Below are 16,971 nucleotides of genomic sequence, written 5' to 3' on the forward strand. Positions count from 1 at the left end.
TAATAGCTTTTTTTTTTTTAAAGTTACACTTTATTTTATTTTTTTTAAATTAATTAATTTATGTGTGTGTGTGTGCCCACCTCAGCCCACCAGGGGGCGGGGCTGGCTGGCATGTGGTGCTGGGGGATTGAACTGCGGTCCCTGTGCTTTGCCAAACTTGTTCTAAGTAGGTGCTTTAGACCACTGAGCCATCTCACCAGCCCCTAGTAATAGCCTTTTATAAAAAATGTATTTTAGTACAGAGCTCTAGGGTCTCACCACATAGACTACACTCGTACTGATCCTGTTTTCAGCCTCCCAAGCGCTGGGATTACAGATATGGGCTACCATGCATCTCAGTCGCTGTCTCAGTGTGTCTTGGGGCAGGGCCAGCATAGCACACCAGGGATTGAACCCTGGTCGTTGCGCCTGCCTAAGCAGTATGGTGCTTTCGTCTGCTGAGCTATCTGGCCAGCCCTATAGCAATAATCTTATCCCTAGCTTTATTCTGTGCTCTTCTGTATTCTTATCTGCCCGGCTTTCGTTATCTTTTAATTTTATAATTGTAAGAAATTTTTTGGGGGGCGGGTGGCGAACAGGGTCTTGTTGTGTAGTCTAGGCTACCCTTGAAAGCATGGCAATCCTCCTACCTCAGCCTCTTCAGTGCTCGGATTATAGACGTGTCCCAACATGCCCAGCTGAAAATACTTTTTTTTGGTTGTTTTGATTATTTTTTTATTTCCTTGAGACAGGGTCTCACTATATAGTTCAGGCTGGCCTTAAGCTCACTGTTAGCCCAGGCGGGCCTTGAACTTATGGCCATCCTCCTGCGTCAGCCTCTTAAGTACTGACACACAGGCATATGCTACCATGCCTGGCTTTATTTATTTGTTGTGGTACTGGGGATTGAACTCAGGACCTTGTACTTACCAGGCAAGTGCTTATTCTACTGAGCTATCTCCCTGGCCTGGCTTTTTTTTAGAATAGAAAAGTTTACTGGAGAAAAGGACTGGGGACTAGAAATAACTCCCGAGAGAGAGGCAGGGTCTTGAATGGGTTGCACTTATTATTTTTGAACAATGTGTTTTTATAACCCCAAATCCCCTCTGGGATAAGACAGGAATAAATTTTAAAATGTTTAAAAGAACATGCTATTTAGCAGTAATCATGCTACTTAGTAAGGGATTTTCCTTTTGAGACAGGATCTCACTATGTAGCTCAGCCTGGCCTGAACTCACTGTGTAGCCCAGGCTGGCCAGTGATCCTCTGCAGTGAGTGCTGCCATCACAGGTGTGTGCCACCATTTCCAGCCCACTGAAGGATTCTCACCAAAAGTACAGTAACTGATGTACCAGATTTCAAATACTGTATCTTTATTATTCACAAATCAGTATGTCAGTTTGAATGTCATGTGTGATAAATTAGACTACGAAAAGAATTAGACTATGAAAAGTATTGTATGTACAGTGAAACAACTGTTTTATGTGAGTGAATCATTGAATCTACGACCTTCTGCAATAACCACCCAGCAGATGCAGCCCGACCCTGAGTGGACCACTACGTGGAAGTGCTGAGTTGGTACTGATTCTCAGTGATTCTTTCTGTGATCCAAGGCTTAATAGAAAATCCTCTGAAATTATCAAATGGAACCAGACCTCCTAGGATCTCAGAGATGCAGGAATAGGCAAAAGGCCACCAGACGTGACACCCACAGGCTCGGCCACTGTGCCACATGCTTGACTTCAGAGCAACCCAGAGCCATATGCATATCGTGTTGCACCTCAAATGCCCATGACTGCTCTACCAATCAGCAAAGGGTGGGGGTGGGGAACAGGGGGGTGGAAACAGTCCCAATAATTATATGGACGTTTCTGAATTTAATACCAAGGACCGGTTTCTAAAAAGCAAGTTTATAGACAGACACTGTCCAGCTAGCCCTTAACTGGAACATATGTGCCATATAATCAAGGAGCCAATGGGCTTATAAAACCACACACATCTTACTTATCTCTAATTTTAAAATAATTCATTGCCTTGTTGGGTATGCAAGTGAGCAATGGAGAGAGTGGAGCATCTGCAATACCTGCAATTTAAAACAAAAGAAAATTAAAATAATGACAGGGCAAAGATTTATCAGCCACTTAAAAACTGCCAAGGTTGGAGGGTAGACCAGGAGCCCTCCCCCATGCGGTAATGAAGCCAATATGCAAAATCGGAAGCGACAGGAAAGTGCAGAGGTAATTAATGAGCAAGAGTGAGGCCAACACAGTGCGCTGTGAACTTGTTCAGCTTGTGAAAGAAGCTGACCACTCACCAGCTGGAGCCAAGGCTTTCAGCGCTTCCAAAAGATGCGGGCTAGAGAACTTTATCAGGCACCGCAGGGGCTCGTCCCTCTCAGCCAAGATGCCCCCACATAAGTCACTTTTGAACTTCGTTTCAAGCTATCAACAGATACATTTATAAATGACTATTTGACGTGATCCGTTGGGACAGCACAAGATAATGAAATCAGATCATGCTTTCAAATAAATCTTTGCATAAGGAACTAGAAGGGTCAGTACAGGTGGAGACCATTTAATTTGCTGTCTGCAAACAGAAGGCAGCCAGCACACGAAAGGGACCTAAATGCCAGCCTTGGCACTGCCTGCCACCCAGAGGATGCGGAGTGTCAGTGCCGCCCCCAGGTGCCCTTTACTGTTTGCATTCCTGAAGGAAAGTTAGTGCTGTCTTTTGTAATCTGTCATTTCAGTATGACAGTGCTGTGTCTTTTGAGTCACCAGCGCAGTGGAAGATTGAAAACACTTCGGGGTAAGGACCACCGTGTGAATCCCTGGCACACATCACCCAGCTGAATCAGTTACCGGCTGGTGGCCAGCCCAGTGTCACCCTGACTTGTCTCCTCCCTCCTGCCTCCCCACTGAGCTGACCTGGTGCAAATCTGCAACACTGACATTCCACCTGTAAAGCTTTCCACGTGGACTTAAGGGAGACCTGAAAGCACTCCCTAAAAACTGAACCTGGACACCATCAAGGGACTAAAAGGATTAATTACAATTCCTTAATATAATCAAATATCGGGAAGCTGCTCCCATTTCTGTAAGTATTCGGCCTGTAGCTTCTGGTTTTTTTTTTCTTTGTTTGTTTGTTTTGGAGCCAGGATCTCTATATGCAGCTCAGGCTGGCCTTGAGCTCACTTTATAGCCCAGGCTTGTCTTGAACTCACAACAACCCTCCTGCCTCAGCCTCCCAAGTGCTGGGATTACAGGTGTACACCACCATGCCCAGCAGCCCTTAGATTGTTTCAATTTCTTTACATAAGGAAATACAGGGGTCAGTATAAGTGAAGACCATTTGATTTGCTAACTGTAAACAGGGCAACCAGCACACAAAGTTTTTTATTTTTACCAGTCCATGCTTGTGGTACCCAATGACTGCAGCCATCATGTGTGCTCATAACACAGCTTGATTTCTTTTGCCTCCCCTTTCACTCTCCCCTTCAAATTTTTATTTATTTATTTATTTACTTTTGTTTTTTGAGACAAGGTCTCACTATGTAGTTGAGGCTGGTCCTGAACTCACTTTGTAGCCCAGGCTACCCCCGAACTCCCAACAATCCTCCTGCTTCAGGACCAAGAACCTGAGTGCTAGGACTGCAGGCGTGCGCCACCACACACGGCCTCACGTGTTTTTAAATTTAAAATGATTCTTAAAATTGAGAGACAATGAACTGAAATATTTAGGCAATGAATAATGTCTGCAACCAATTTACATGCTTTAGTTTAGAGTGAAACAAATTGTGGCAAAACTTAACAGTTGGTGAACTAAGCAAAGAAGACATGGATGTCCACCGTAATAGTCTCACCAACTTTCTAAAGGTGTGAAGTTTTCCAAACAGAAGACGTATGGCGAAACCTGCAGCACTTAGGAACAAATGTGCACCCGGACTGAGAGAGCCACATGAAGAGGGGTGCGAGGGGAAGTGCTACGAATCCAATCTTCTGCACCTTGGAGCGGTGGCAGAATCAGCGCTAGGGCCAGGCCCTGCTTCCACCTCGCGGCCCGAAAGAGATGTGACAGGACCAAGGACCTGCATTTCTCACGTGTCCCAAGTGAGGTGAACTCTGGCAGTCTCAGGACCACATGCTGCCGACCACTGTCTTAGGCTATGGGTTGTTTAACGGAGCTCAGTTAAAACCTGCTATTAAGAGATCCCAACTTGAAAGGTTTCTCTCAACTTCTCTCACTCGAAACTAACCAGACCCACTGGGCTTCGGGCCTGCGTGAGCTGTTAGCAGATCTGAAGTGCGTCCTGCAGAAGCAGTGGTAGAAAGCCCGAACAGACACGTGTTGGGAGGACTTGGGGCAGGACAGTGTTCTAGGTATGGACAGCGACTCATATTAGGGAGAGCATGACATAATCTTCATGTTCTTCTAATGGGGGCAAGGGGCGTCCGCAAGCCCCTGCAGCCCCCTAACTGACCTTGCTGGGGGGCAACAGCGCACTTCTGGGATAAGCTCCATCTGCAGTGTGTCTGTCCTGCTGCTTTTTTTTCCATGCAGTGCCAATGAGGCCATGAATAACACTGCATGTCTCAGTCACTCTTCTTCAGTAGGCATTTCTGAGCAACTCTATGTGCCAACTACTATTCTAGGTGTAGATGAGCTGGACAGGACAGGTTATAGCTCCCTCCTACAATATACAGATCACAGCCAGTTCTTTACAACTGAATTAGTATGTAAGATGAAATGACAATGCAAATTTCCAAAGGCACCCTTTGCTAACAGGGGAACGTATGATGGAGAGATCTATTTAATTTATAAATTTATTATATAAAATTGGTGTGATAAATGAAAAAGGAACAGCTCCTTATGGCTCATTTTCCATTTGAAGTTGTTCTTTTTTTAAAAAAGCTGATGTGTGCAGCATCATACCTTATACTGTGCAAACTCCAGTTGAGGCTGGGCGCAGAGGCCAAAGGTTTCTTCTGTTATTCTTCGAACCCTTTCTTTTTCTATGGTGTTTTCATGAATGATCCTTGAATCCACTACAGGGGAAGATTTCAAATGAAATGGCCATTAGGAACATACTGCATCCTTAAAGAATCCTTTCTCATTCCTAATCTTTCATATTATTTTATTTTATTGAGAAACAAATATCAATGAGACAGTTTCAAAGCTGATTAATAGGACATTTTCAATAATTAATACATTGTACATTCTTATCTTCTTAGTGGTTATCCATGGTACAAGACACAGACAGAATATCCTGTCCAAACACTATTACTACAAATCTTTCTTCTCATTGAATTAAGCGAAAGTAGCTGTATATCTATCCTAACTATTCTGTATATACAAATACAAAATGGTCCTTCCTTTTTATAGTCAAATGACAATTTTGTTTAGTCCTGTCAGAGACGGGTATTCTATTGGCATCTAAATATTATAGGTGTTTGAATTCATCAAAACAATCCAACACAGTCCAGCAGTCCACAATAGTAGGGGGTTGTCCGCAGAAGTTGTTGACTTGAGCCTTTTACAGCTCAGCATATTAATATGGCTTTATTTTACATATCTCGTTTTTATACTTTTCTCCTGGATGGTTAAGATCTTTCATATTATTTGTGTAACTTAAAAATGTTTGTGGTTCCTCCTCTTGATTGTTAATAATTTTTTGTGGAGCCGGGGAGATAGCTTAGTAGAGTAAGCGCTTGCCTGGCAAATGCAAGGGCCTGAGTTCAATCCCTGGTTCCGAATTTTTTTTTTTGTAGAACAGGTAGAAATTACGAGCTTATAGAAGATAATAAAAATTATCCCCAAATTCCACCAGAGATGAACACTGTTAACAATTTAACACATTTCTTTTTAGCTCTTCTTATAGTAAATAAAGATGCATATATATTTAAAACTAGAACTACAAAATACACACAGTTCTGTATGCTGCTTTCTTTAGCAAGCTTCACATGAACAGAGTTCCCGTGCCACTGCAGAGTTATAGAAGTGCTGCGTGTGTAACAGCTGCACCGTTTCCTTTTCTTGCTTAATAGCTGCTAGAAGATAGGAAGGTTCTACTTTCTTCACTAGTTACACGGCGCCCCATGACTTCTCTGAACTAGCAGATCCACGTCTGTGGCCTGACGCTCTCCTCCTGGGCTTGCTCGGGGAGGCATGTGTTGTCCGCAGGCCGCAACAGGCACAGCTGTGACTCCTAGAGCCATCGGGAGCAGCTCCACACGTCTACCTGGGCCTTTGCCACCTCCTGCCGGTGACAGTACCTGGAGTTTCCATGCCTCCCAGGAGCCTAGGTGCCCAGTGAACAGCACTCACTCATGGGCCGCTGTGCAGACTGAGCAGTTAATACATATAAACATCTTAGGGTAGGTACTGGCCCAAGAAAAGCTCAGCAACTACTAGTGAGTTCTTCAGTTGTCACTGCTACTGGCTGCTATTCTAGTAAATTCTAAAGGAGACCTAAGGCAGCGTGGCTCTTGTCCAACAGTTATGACTTTTTATTTTTTTCTGAAAAAAGTAAATTGTGAATCAGAACCTTTGTACAGATGTGCTTTACTCAGTAACAGAAATTAAGAAAGGAAATGTTGTATTTCCACATCTTAGTGTTTTTTTTTTTTTTTGGCAGAACCAGGGATTGAACTCAGGCCCTTATGCTTGCCAGAGAAGTACTTATTCTCCTGAGCCATCTCCCCAGCACTAGTTTTTTGTTTTTGAGATAGGGTCTAAACTATGTAGTTCTGGCTGGCCTTGAATTTGCAGGGATTCTCCTGCCTCAGCCTTCTGAGTACAGGGATTACAGGCACCTTGCCCAGCCAGATTTCAGTTCTATCTTAAAGCATACATACTGTTTATATCTAGTCCAAGGGTTCTTTCCTGAAGAGCGCCTGTAGAGTGGTGATTTTCAAAGACCTAGGGGAAAAAGGATACAAAATGTGAGCGCTGTACTAATTCTAACACCTGGAAGCACAGCTATTCTGTGAGTTAGTATGTGGACGCTTGCTGTGCTTTCCAATGAAAAGTGTTAAGACCATATTTGAACGAGCCTGAGCGTTGCTCCTTGGATACAGTGGTGCCAGAGACTGTGGAGGCCTGGGTCAGGGCTCTCTGGTGTCGGGAACTCTGCTTTGCTACCCTAAAACTGGATCTGGGGTACACAGCCTCGAGGGCTCACTGGCAGCACCTGCACTGCAACACTTCTGCTTTACCCTCATAGCTAAAGCATCTGCGCAGAGCCCTTTCGGAAATTTTCCTACCCTAAGTCTGAATCTCTTGAACCCCTTCTCCCAGCTCTCCCGACTGAAACTACTGCTTTTATTTTTATAATTTTGAGAACCAGGATTGAACTCAGGACCTTGCACTCGCCAGGCAGGCACTGTACCCCGGAGCTAGGTCCCCAGCCCTTGAAGCCACTGCTTTTATAATAAAGGGTTTTGACAATGTGAATTTTCCCTAACTCTGATGGCTGTATGATAGCAGAACAGTGGATGCCATTTTAAGGGGAGGGTGGGTGGTAGAGAAATCAGTACCTAACTTCTTAACCTTAAGACTTTTTTTCCGGGACCAGCCAAATAGCTCAGTGGATTAAAGTGCCTGCAAGCAGGCGCAGGGGCTGGGGGTTTGATCCCCTGGTCTGCCATGCTGGCCTGTGGTGGTGCACGCCTGTAATCCCAGCACTTGGGAGGCTGTAAAAAGGAAAATCACTATGAGTCCAGTCTAGTAGTGAGACCCTGAACATCCTTCACTAAAATACAGAAGAAAAAAAGAAGACTTTTTTCCTTAAAGAACAACTTGCAGGCCAGGTGTGGTGGTTCACGCTGTGCTCCCAGCACTCAGGAGGCTAAGTCAGGAGGACCCTGTGAACTGGAAGCCACCCTGGGCTACATGATGAGACCGGCCCGAAGCAAGCACTCGCCCAACCAGTCAACTAACCAACTGAAAAAGAGCAACCTTCAGAGAGCCATCACTTTTTTCTAGTTAAGATACACACAGAGCAGTAACTGTCCACAGATGTCTGAAGCTGTTTTTGTCATTTAGGGAACAACACATTCAGATCATTTTAAAAAATCAGTTGTGAGATTTAATATATCCATGTTTTCTCTTTTGTAATTTCAACAATTTATGTCACCCAATCGAGACAAAATAATTATGTTTCTTTCTTGCACAACAGAATAATATATATGTCACTTCCAAAGACAGTTTTATGTTACTCTAAAGAGGAAATCAATTCTAAGTGGAATAAGTGGTTTGGAAGCTGGGATCTGCACATAGACTGATGGACAGAGTGCTTTACAAACACAATTGTAAAGCGACAGCGTTAAGGAGGGCAGCTTCCTCTACTCGCCCACACCTGAAGTGGGCTTTCCACCTACTCCCGCCCGACTCCTGTTGGCCACAGACTTCAACCTCCAAGGTAAAGCTGACTGCCTCACCTGGTTGAACTGTTTAAAAACAATCGCCTTGAGTGAGTCCAGGTGCCGGCTTCTCAGCTCCATCTGCACGATCTGATGGTGGTTGCTGGCGACGGTCAGTGCCTGAGACAGGAAAATCAGCACGGCTGTTAGGGCTACTGCGGGCTTGCTTCTCATCATGTTTGTCAAGGTGAAATGTAGGAGCTGTTAGCAGCAAATAGTTTTCATTTATGAAATGAATCCAGAAAAATATTAAATTGTGTGTTGTTCTGTTTTTGTAGAGTCCTGCTGAGCAGTTCAACCTCAGTGGTCCTCCGGCCTCAGCCCCACTCAGGGAGGAGGCGGCGTGCCTGGAGAGGATGCCGGGAGCCCTGTAGCACTGCAGGCGACACTAGCAAGAGGCAGGCTCCGGATGAAGACCACAGCGTGTCCGAGATGCAAAGCAGGCTTCTTGTGTACAGAACCCGGGACAGTGGTTACAAATGACAGTAACGGTCATTAATCGGCCAACTATGTCGTCATGGTAGAGCACTGGATGTAATCATAGGGACGTATTCTGTTCAGTAAAAAAAGGAAATCACCAAACCTATGCATGTACTACCCTGGCTTTGTGATAAAATATGTTTAGAAAAAAAAAAATCAAATAGGGGCTAAATGGGAGACGGAAAAGGGATGGGAAGCTTTTAGAGACTTGAAACTTGGGCTGGTGAGATGGCTCAGTTGTCTAGGGCACCTACTTAGAACAAGCTTAGCAAAGCACAGGGACCACGGTTCTAATCCCCAGCACCACATGCCAGCCAGCCCTGCCCCCTGGTGGGCTGAGCTGGCCACACACACACACACACACACACTTAAATAAATAAAATTAAAAAAAAAAAAGAAACTTATGTATTGGCTGCATTTTGTTTTTTTACATGAAGCATGTATTCTTCATGTAGTTTTTTAAAGGCAGTGAAGAGCACTAACTTAAGACCACTTGTAGAGAGGCAATCTTTGCTCCTTGTTATAGAAGAACAAAACTTCAGCGTGGCCCTCTACAGCAAATGCGCAAGGCCAGTGAGGTGAAGATAGCGGAATCGAGCTGCGAGCAGCTTCTTGCGTACCTGGCGCAGCAGGGGTACCACGCCCTTCAGCCTGGAGGAAGACATGAACGCAAACGGTGTCTGTGAGTGATACACCACGTAGGTCGGTTGGTACTGATTGGGCCTCTTGTGCTGAGTTCCCCAGGCGATTCGGATCCACACTGCATTCTCTTCGGCATCCCGGAAGCTCACTGTCACCTGAAGAGATGATTTCAGGTTCTGTGTTGACTGGCACTGTGGCACCAGTGGCAGGTACTTTCTAGGGCAGTGGCTACCAGATGGGGCTGCGTGCAGGCAGAGGCCCAGCAGTTCTGTCTCCCACTTTAAACAAGTGTTTCAGGAATCTTTGGGAAGACATTTTTTGATTCTTTTGTAAATACACTTTGATGCCTTGCAAAGTCTTTTGGAAGGAAAACAAATGTCTTAAAAACCTGTGATCAGGTATGACACCAGTATTGTTCAAGATTTCTTGGATTTGTTCTAAACAGTTTCTCTTCACCTGTGGTTTTTTAATGTATTTAGTACAGGGTCTCCAGGGTCTCATTACATAGATCGGACTCGTAGTGGTCCTCCTGCTTTCTGCCTCCCAAGTGCTGGGGTTACAGGCGTGTGCCACCATACCCCAAGGTCTCCCTATGTAGTTCAGGCTAACCTTGAACTCCCAGCGATCTTCTGACACCACACCTGGCAGCTGTAATTCTCTTGTCTTAGCCTTTCACGGAGCTGGGATTATGGCATGTGCTACCATGTGTCTAGAGATATGGCAGGTGTTTTATGAGAACTGTTGAACATTTAGTAGATCTGTACTATAAGTTTAATGGTGAGATTTCTATGTAGTGGTGGGTGTGGTGGCGCATGCCTGTATTCCCAGCACTTGGGAGCTGAGACAGGAGGAGTGTTTTGAGTTTGACAACAGCCAGGCTACAAAGTGAGTTCAAGGCCAGTCTGAGCTGGACAGCAAGACCTGGTCTAAAAAGAAAATAAAACAACAACTAAAAAAAACATTTCTATGTAGTAATTGCCTGAAGATATCTTAGTCCTGGGGCTGTGGAGATAGCTCTGTGGCCTAAATGCCTGCCTAGGCAAGCACAAAGACCCGGGTTCAATCCTCAGTATTGTACACCAAGCAGGCCATCAAGACCAGGCATGGTGGTGCATGCCTGTCAGCACTGGATCACTAGAGTCCAAGCTGCATAGCAAGACCCTGTACCAAATACATTAAAAAAAAAAAAAAAGCAAAAACACTTAGTCCTAATGGTTTTATATATTTGCTTAGCTAAAGTCTACTTAAAGGAACATTATGTGATCGGCATTCAGAAGTTCTACTGTTTCCTTTTTTCTGGATAAATATGGGCCTTTCCAAACTTGGAAATATGATCGCCAACTGATCTGGAATTTAACAGCCTTGTTCATGAGCTAGCCCTAAAGTCTGCTTCCCTGGGGCTCTGACTCTGCTCCGGGACATGAGCTAGCCCTAAAGTCTGCTTCCCTGGGCCCTTTCGCTCTTCCCACTCTCCACCTCCCCCCTCCCTCCATGGCAGGAAAAGGAGGCCACTGTGGAGGCTGTGGGTGTCCACTTTGTCACTAGGTACTCTGCCAATCCACCTTGGTATAGCGGAGCAGGGAATCTCAGTAGCCTGGTACATGGAAGCAAAGACCTGTCTGGCTTCCCTAGTAGGCAGCAGGAGCTTGGCCCCTTGGGGGATCCCCTGGGTTACTGACTGGAACAGAAGAGGTCTCATTCTTTTTTTAAAATTTTATTTATTAATTTTGGTGTTTTTGAGACAGAGTCTCGCTCTGTAGTCCAGGATGACCTTGATCTTGCTTATGTAGTCCAGGCTGGCCTCAAACTCATGGAGATCCTCCTGCCTCAGCCTCCCGAGTGTTGGGGTTACAGGCATGTGCAAACATGCCTGCCCCAGAACAGGTCTAATTCTGCAGTTTCCTTGCTGCCCATTACAAAAACAAAACTGCCTGTAAAGTCGTGGGGCTCCAGAGCTGCCCTCAGCAGTGCCAGAGGTACTCCTCAAACTTGTACCAGGAACCAGTCACTTAAACTGTTAAGATTAAGTGACACCAGCCACATCCCATCCCCGGGGCTCAGCCACCAAGCAGGCCGCGCTGCTCCCCTGGAGGGCAATGGGAGGCTGTCACCAGAGCTCCACTGGGAGAGGGCAGTCAGGTCTCAGTGGATGAGGAGGGGAGAGGGACGCTTTAGAATTTTTGTTTTTATTATCCTTAGTTTTAGCTTAGGATAAAGGGTTTGCCTTGTGCATAGTGTAGGAGAGTATGGAATATGACTAACTGGATTCTACATAGCAAGACCCTGTCTCAAACCAAACAAAATCCAAAAAGCTACCCCAAAACAGCAGCACGTGTGAACTGCACGGATGTCGTTAAGTTGAATTTCATGGAAACTTGGATGATTTTATTCTTACGTTTTTTAAGGCTCTGTGAAGAATTTTCTTAAATGAGCTTTTGAATTCTTCCATATCAAAAATGTCAACATCTTCATCTGTCAAAGGGTAAAGAAAACCAGAAATGAAGGGAGCAATGATGTCTTCAACAGACAGATTTGCAAAGAACCCCGCAGCTAAGTAAGCATTTTGTGCAACCTCAGAGCAAAGATGAGATTACACAAATGTCACTTATGGCTCCGAAGGCCACTGCCAAGCACCAGGACAGTTGCCTAAATGTGCAAGAGGATTCAAGAGAACTTATTTCTGTTGATTTTTACATTGCCCCAAAATATCAAATACAAACGTCTGATTTGAAGTGGAAAATATTACCTGTTACTTTACTCATATGAAAAACATCCCACATTTTCTGGTGCCGATGAGCTTGAGTATCTGAGGAAGGAAATATTACTTAATAGTCTGACTAGGGCTTTGAGGTAGTGTGCTTATATACCTGTATTTTCAATAATACATGACCTGCTTAGCATACTGCGTGGCACACAGTAGGTGCTTAATGAATATGTACATAAATGTGGCACACAGTAGGTGCTTAATGAATATATGAATGAATGCGTGAGAACTGGAAATGTTCACAGGTCCTCCTTTAAGGTGGATGGGATCCACTCCCTAGCAATGAGACTAACTCAGAGGCTAGCACTCTAAGGACAAGCAGCTGTGTCACTGCTGGGCCAAAGTGCTAACAGAGTACTAAAGGTGGGTGTGGGTGCACTTCTGTGTCCCGGAGGAGCTGAATATAATGATAACAATCAACTGTAACTATGTCAGGCTTTGTTCTAAGTACTTACTTAACATGCGCTTTTATTTAATCTCACCACAAGCTATGGGATACCATCCTTATCACACAACTTTTGTGAAATGGAAAAAACTGAGCAAGAGCTCTCCCTCCCTCCCCCAGCGCCCCAGAGAAGCACCCTGGAGCCATGAAACCACCCCAGCGCTACGGTCTGTGCCCTTAGCCCTGACAGGGTGCCACCTGCTGAGTAAAAAGCAAAGCAAAACAAATTTTCAGAAATATTATTTTCTAATTCTATAATAATATATTTTTTAACAAATACTTCTCTTCTGCTTAGGATGCGCCAGTTAACGTGCTAAGAGTTTTGCAGGCATCGTCTCACTGAATTTTCTTTTTCTTTTCTTTTCTTTTCTTTTATTTATTTATTTGTGTGTGTGTGTGTGTGTGGCCAGCTCAGCCCACCAGGGGGCGGGGCTGGCTGGCATGTGGTGCTGGGGATTGAACCGTGGTCCCTGGGCTTTGCTAAGCTTGTTCTAAGTAGGTGCTTTAGACCACTGAGCCATCTCACCAGCCCCCCTCACTGAATTTTCTGAACATTCCTAGAAACAGGCACTATTTCTGTCTCCATTTAGTAAGGAGTCTCAGGTGGAGTGGCGAAGCAGTGTGGCAAAGGGCACAAGATGGGAAGGGACAGAGAGAGCGCTGATCCCAGGTCTCCTTGACCCTAGACTCTACAGTCCTACTAGAATCTGCACCCGATGAACTGATTGGTTAAGTGTAAAGAGAAAGCACCAAAACTTACAAACGATGTCTAAAAGGGCCACGTCACTGATACTTGCGCAGTTCTCCTGAAAGAAAGGATAAACTGTTTAGGAAACCCAGTCATAAGCTTGGTGCTACTCCTTTAAAATAGCACGGTTTAGACAGGCATGGTTGGGCCGGGGATGTGGCTCGGTGGCGCAGCGCCTGCCTAGCAAGCGCGAGGCCCCGAGTTCCATTCCCGGTACCAAAAAAGAAAATAGTAAAAATGAGACCAAAAAAAGTCCCTTTGAAATAGACAGGCATGGTGGTGCACACCTGTAACCCCAGCACTCAGGAGGCTGAGGCAGGGGGATCATTACGGAGTCTGAGGAAGCAGCCTGGGCTGCAAAGTGGGCTCTAGGTCAGCCTGAGCTGCACAGTGAGACCGTGGCTCAGAAAGGGGGGAAGAAAAAAGCAGCTTTACCTACTTAGGACAGACTCGCACACACCCTCAGTACTTTACTGAAACCCATCTCGGTGTGCAGTCTCCACATATAGAATTTCTGCTTCCTTTCTTAGTCCAGATACTCACAACTCTTTTTTTTTTTTTCCTCCAACTCTTCTTGAATTTATTTATATCAGATTCTATTGGTACAGTTTAGATATACATAATGATCACATTTATCATAGAGAATTTTTTGGGTTTTTTTGAGACAGGGTTTTCTTAGTAGTTCAGGCTGACCTTGAATTCACTATATAGCCCAGGCTAGATTTGAACTCAGGGTGATCATCCTGTTTCATCCTTCCAAGTGCTGGAGTCACAGGTGTGTGCCATCACAGGGCATCACAGAAAATCTGTACTCATACATGATATAACTAGGGTTTTAGTTTTTTACCCTAACTTCCCTACTCTCCCTTCTCACTAAATTTAGTCTTCATTTATTATTTTTAACTTTTTGATTCTTAAAAAATCAAGTTTAGCCAGGTGTGGTGGTACACGCCTGTAATCCTAGCACTCAGGCCTCTCTGGCAGAAGGATCATTGTGAGTTCAAGACCAGCCTGGGCTACAAAGTGAGCTCAAGGCCACTCTGAACTGCATAGCCAAACCCTGGCTCAAAAAGACCAAAACAAACACAAAAAACCCCACCAAGGGCCACAGCCATCTTGCCCAGAGTTGTGGGACTAATGAAGTTTGTGAACGAAAGCACCCTGTACTCTCCTGAAACCATCAAGACAGTGAACAGCAGCTCCCCAAATTTTCTTGTGCCTCTTACCCTCCTCCTCTTCTCAGCCCTTCCCTCCCAACCCTTGGTTGTGAGGCCACCCCTGCCCCACTTCCTGTCACTACAGATTTGTTTCCTAGAGTTTATCTGAATGTGGACATAACTTTGTATTCTTTTTATTTTCCTTCCTTCCTTCTTCTCCTCCTCCCCCCTTCTCTCTCTCTTCTTTCTTTCTCTTTCTTTCTTCTTTCTTTCTTTCTTTCTTTCTTTCTTTCTTTCTTTCTTTCTTTCTTTCTTTCTTTCTTTCTTTCTTTCTTCTTTCTTTCTTTCTTTCTGACAGGGTCTCACTGCACAGTTCAGCCTGGCCTTGAACTCACAGTGATCCTCCTGCCTCAGCCTCCAGAATGAGTGCTGGGGTTACAGGTGTACGCCACCAAGCCCAGCCTGTATTATTCTTTTTTGGCTGGCTTCTTTTATTCAGTGTAATTATTTTGATATTGGACTGTATTTTTTTTAACCAGCACAGCAACATTCATTGTTTCAGCTGGGCCTGAACTGTATTTTCGGATCCATAAATGGTCCCTTCTTTTTTCCTCCTGAGTAACAATTTGTCGTATGGACTTATCCCAGCTTGTTTATCTGTTTACCTCCTAAAGGATCTTTGGCTGTTACGGGCAGCGTGGCTACGAATATCACTGGACACGTCTTGTGTGCACGGGGCTTTGCACGGGGCTCCAGCTGAGTAAATGGCTGAATCTCTGGCAGAAACGCCACCTCAACTGTCACGGAAGCTTTCAAAGCGGCTGCACACCTTGCACTCCCGGGGCACTGGCAGAGGCTGGGTCCAAGCGACATCCTTCTTTTTTCTCTGCTGCTGCTCCTTCACCCAACCGTAGCTAGTACAGCGGCCATACCAGGCTTCCTGAGCCTGGCTCTACTGAAGTTTTGCTTTGCTAATTCTGTGCCAGGGAGGCTGGCCTGGGGTCGAGGGGCACCCTGACTTCTACACAGTGGAAACCCGGAGCATCCCCGCTCGCTCAGTCTGACAACCAAGGATGCCTCCAGGCCTGACCCTGTGTCCTGGGGGACAAAATGATCCTGGTTGAGAACACCGGGCATTCTACACGTGGACATTTACATGCATAGTACAGTTTAAAATTTTTTTTTGTTTTGTTTTTTGAGACAGGGTCTAGCTAGGTAGTTCAGGCAGACCTTGAACTCGGAGCAGTCCTCCTGCTTTGGCCTCCCAAGTGCTGCGTACAGGCGTGCGCCACTATGCCTGGCTCAAAGTTTTGATGTTGTATACAAGGACTATTTTGTTATGGATGAATCATTCATCAACACATATCCCTTTTTACTGTTTTTTTTTCCTGTACCAGGGATCAAACTCAGAAACATGAGCTTTCCAGGCAGGCACTCTTTTTATAGTTTTATTTTTAAAACAGTGCTGTTAATTTAGTCATACATAAATATGTAAATATTTATAAATTTAATTTAGTAATATATACCTTCTTATTCTAAATTACTTTTTCAAAAAATTATTTTATAGTGCAAATTTCAGAAGCAGGATTTTTCTTTAGGTCAAAAGTATTTTTCTTTAAAAACAAATGAGGGGGCTGGGGAGATAGCTTGGTGGTCTCAAGTGTCTGCCTGGCAAGTGCAAGGACCCAGATTTGATCTCCAGTTCTGCACATGTGCTGGCCCTGGAACCCTGGGCGCAAGGTGCTGGCTCTGAAGCTAGGCATGGTGGCACACGCCTATAATCCCAGCCCTGGGGAGGCTGAGACAGAAGGATCACTATGAGTCCAAGCTGCATAGCTGAGACCCTATTTACATAAATAAATAAAAGATTTTTTTAAAAACTATCTAAAAACAAATGTGGAAAGCCAGGGATGGTGGGCTACATAGTGATTTTCAGGCCACCCTGGAACACAGGGAGACCCTGTTTCAAAAGAAAAACAACAACAACAACAAATGAAGGAAAGATATATCAGAGAATTCTTTGTACTCTATTTGCAACTACTACTGAGAGTCTAAAATTATTTTAAAGTAACAAACAAACAGGGCCAGGGAGATAGCTCAGTGGTGCCTGCCTGGCAAGTGCAAGGTCCTGAGTTCAATCCCTGGTAACAAAAAAACCAACCAGCCAACTAACCAACCAACCAAACAAAAACCTAATAAGTAAATCAATACACATGAAAGAAAGAGTATTTCTTTCCTCACAACTTTGTAAACATATCTGATAGGGTGAGCCAGATAGCTCAGTGGATTAAAGCGCCTGTTTAGGCAGAGGCAGGGACTGGGTTCAATCCCTGCTC

The 16,971-nt window shown here is 44.7% G+C and overlaps 1 protein-coding gene across 2 annotated transcripts in view; it reads right to left on the reverse strand.

Annotated features, from left to right (window-relative positions):
* Window positions 1-1,345: 1,345 nt before the first annotated feature.
* Cenpn (centromere protein N) overlaps window positions 1,346-16,971 on the reverse strand; it is a 20,564-nt gene continuing 4,938 nt past the window's right edge. For both annotated transcript variants that reach the window (XM_004625761.2, XM_023709322.1), the window contains 9 exons: window positions 13,491-13,536; window positions 12,268-12,327; window positions 11,917-11,993; window positions 9,500-9,676; window positions 8,418-8,519; window positions 6,834-6,897; window positions 4,912-5,024; window positions 2,294-2,420; window positions 1,346-2,062 (listed from right to left, as the gene is read on the reverse strand). In XM_004625761.2, the coding sequence (XP_004625818.1) occupies window positions 1,980-2,062; window positions 2,294-2,420; window positions 4,912-5,024; window positions 6,834-6,897; window positions 8,418-8,519; window positions 9,500-9,676; window positions 11,917-11,993; window positions 12,268-12,327; window positions 13,491-13,536 (849 nt within the window). In that variant the 3' untranslated portion in view covers window positions 1,346-1,979. The remainder of the gene's footprint in view (window positions 2,063-2,293; window positions 2,421-4,911; window positions 5,025-6,833; window positions 6,898-8,417; window positions 8,520-9,499; window positions 9,677-11,916; window positions 11,994-12,267; window positions 12,328-13,490; window positions 13,537-16,971) is intronic.

The sequence above is a fragment of the Octodon degus genome, unplaced genomic scaffold (genome assembly GCF_000260255.1).
Source record: "Octodon degus isolate 3935 unplaced genomic scaffold, OctDeg1.0 scaffold00011, whole genome shotgun sequence".
NCBI lineage: Eukaryota > Metazoa > Chordata > Mammalia > Rodentia > Octodontidae > Octodon > Octodon degus.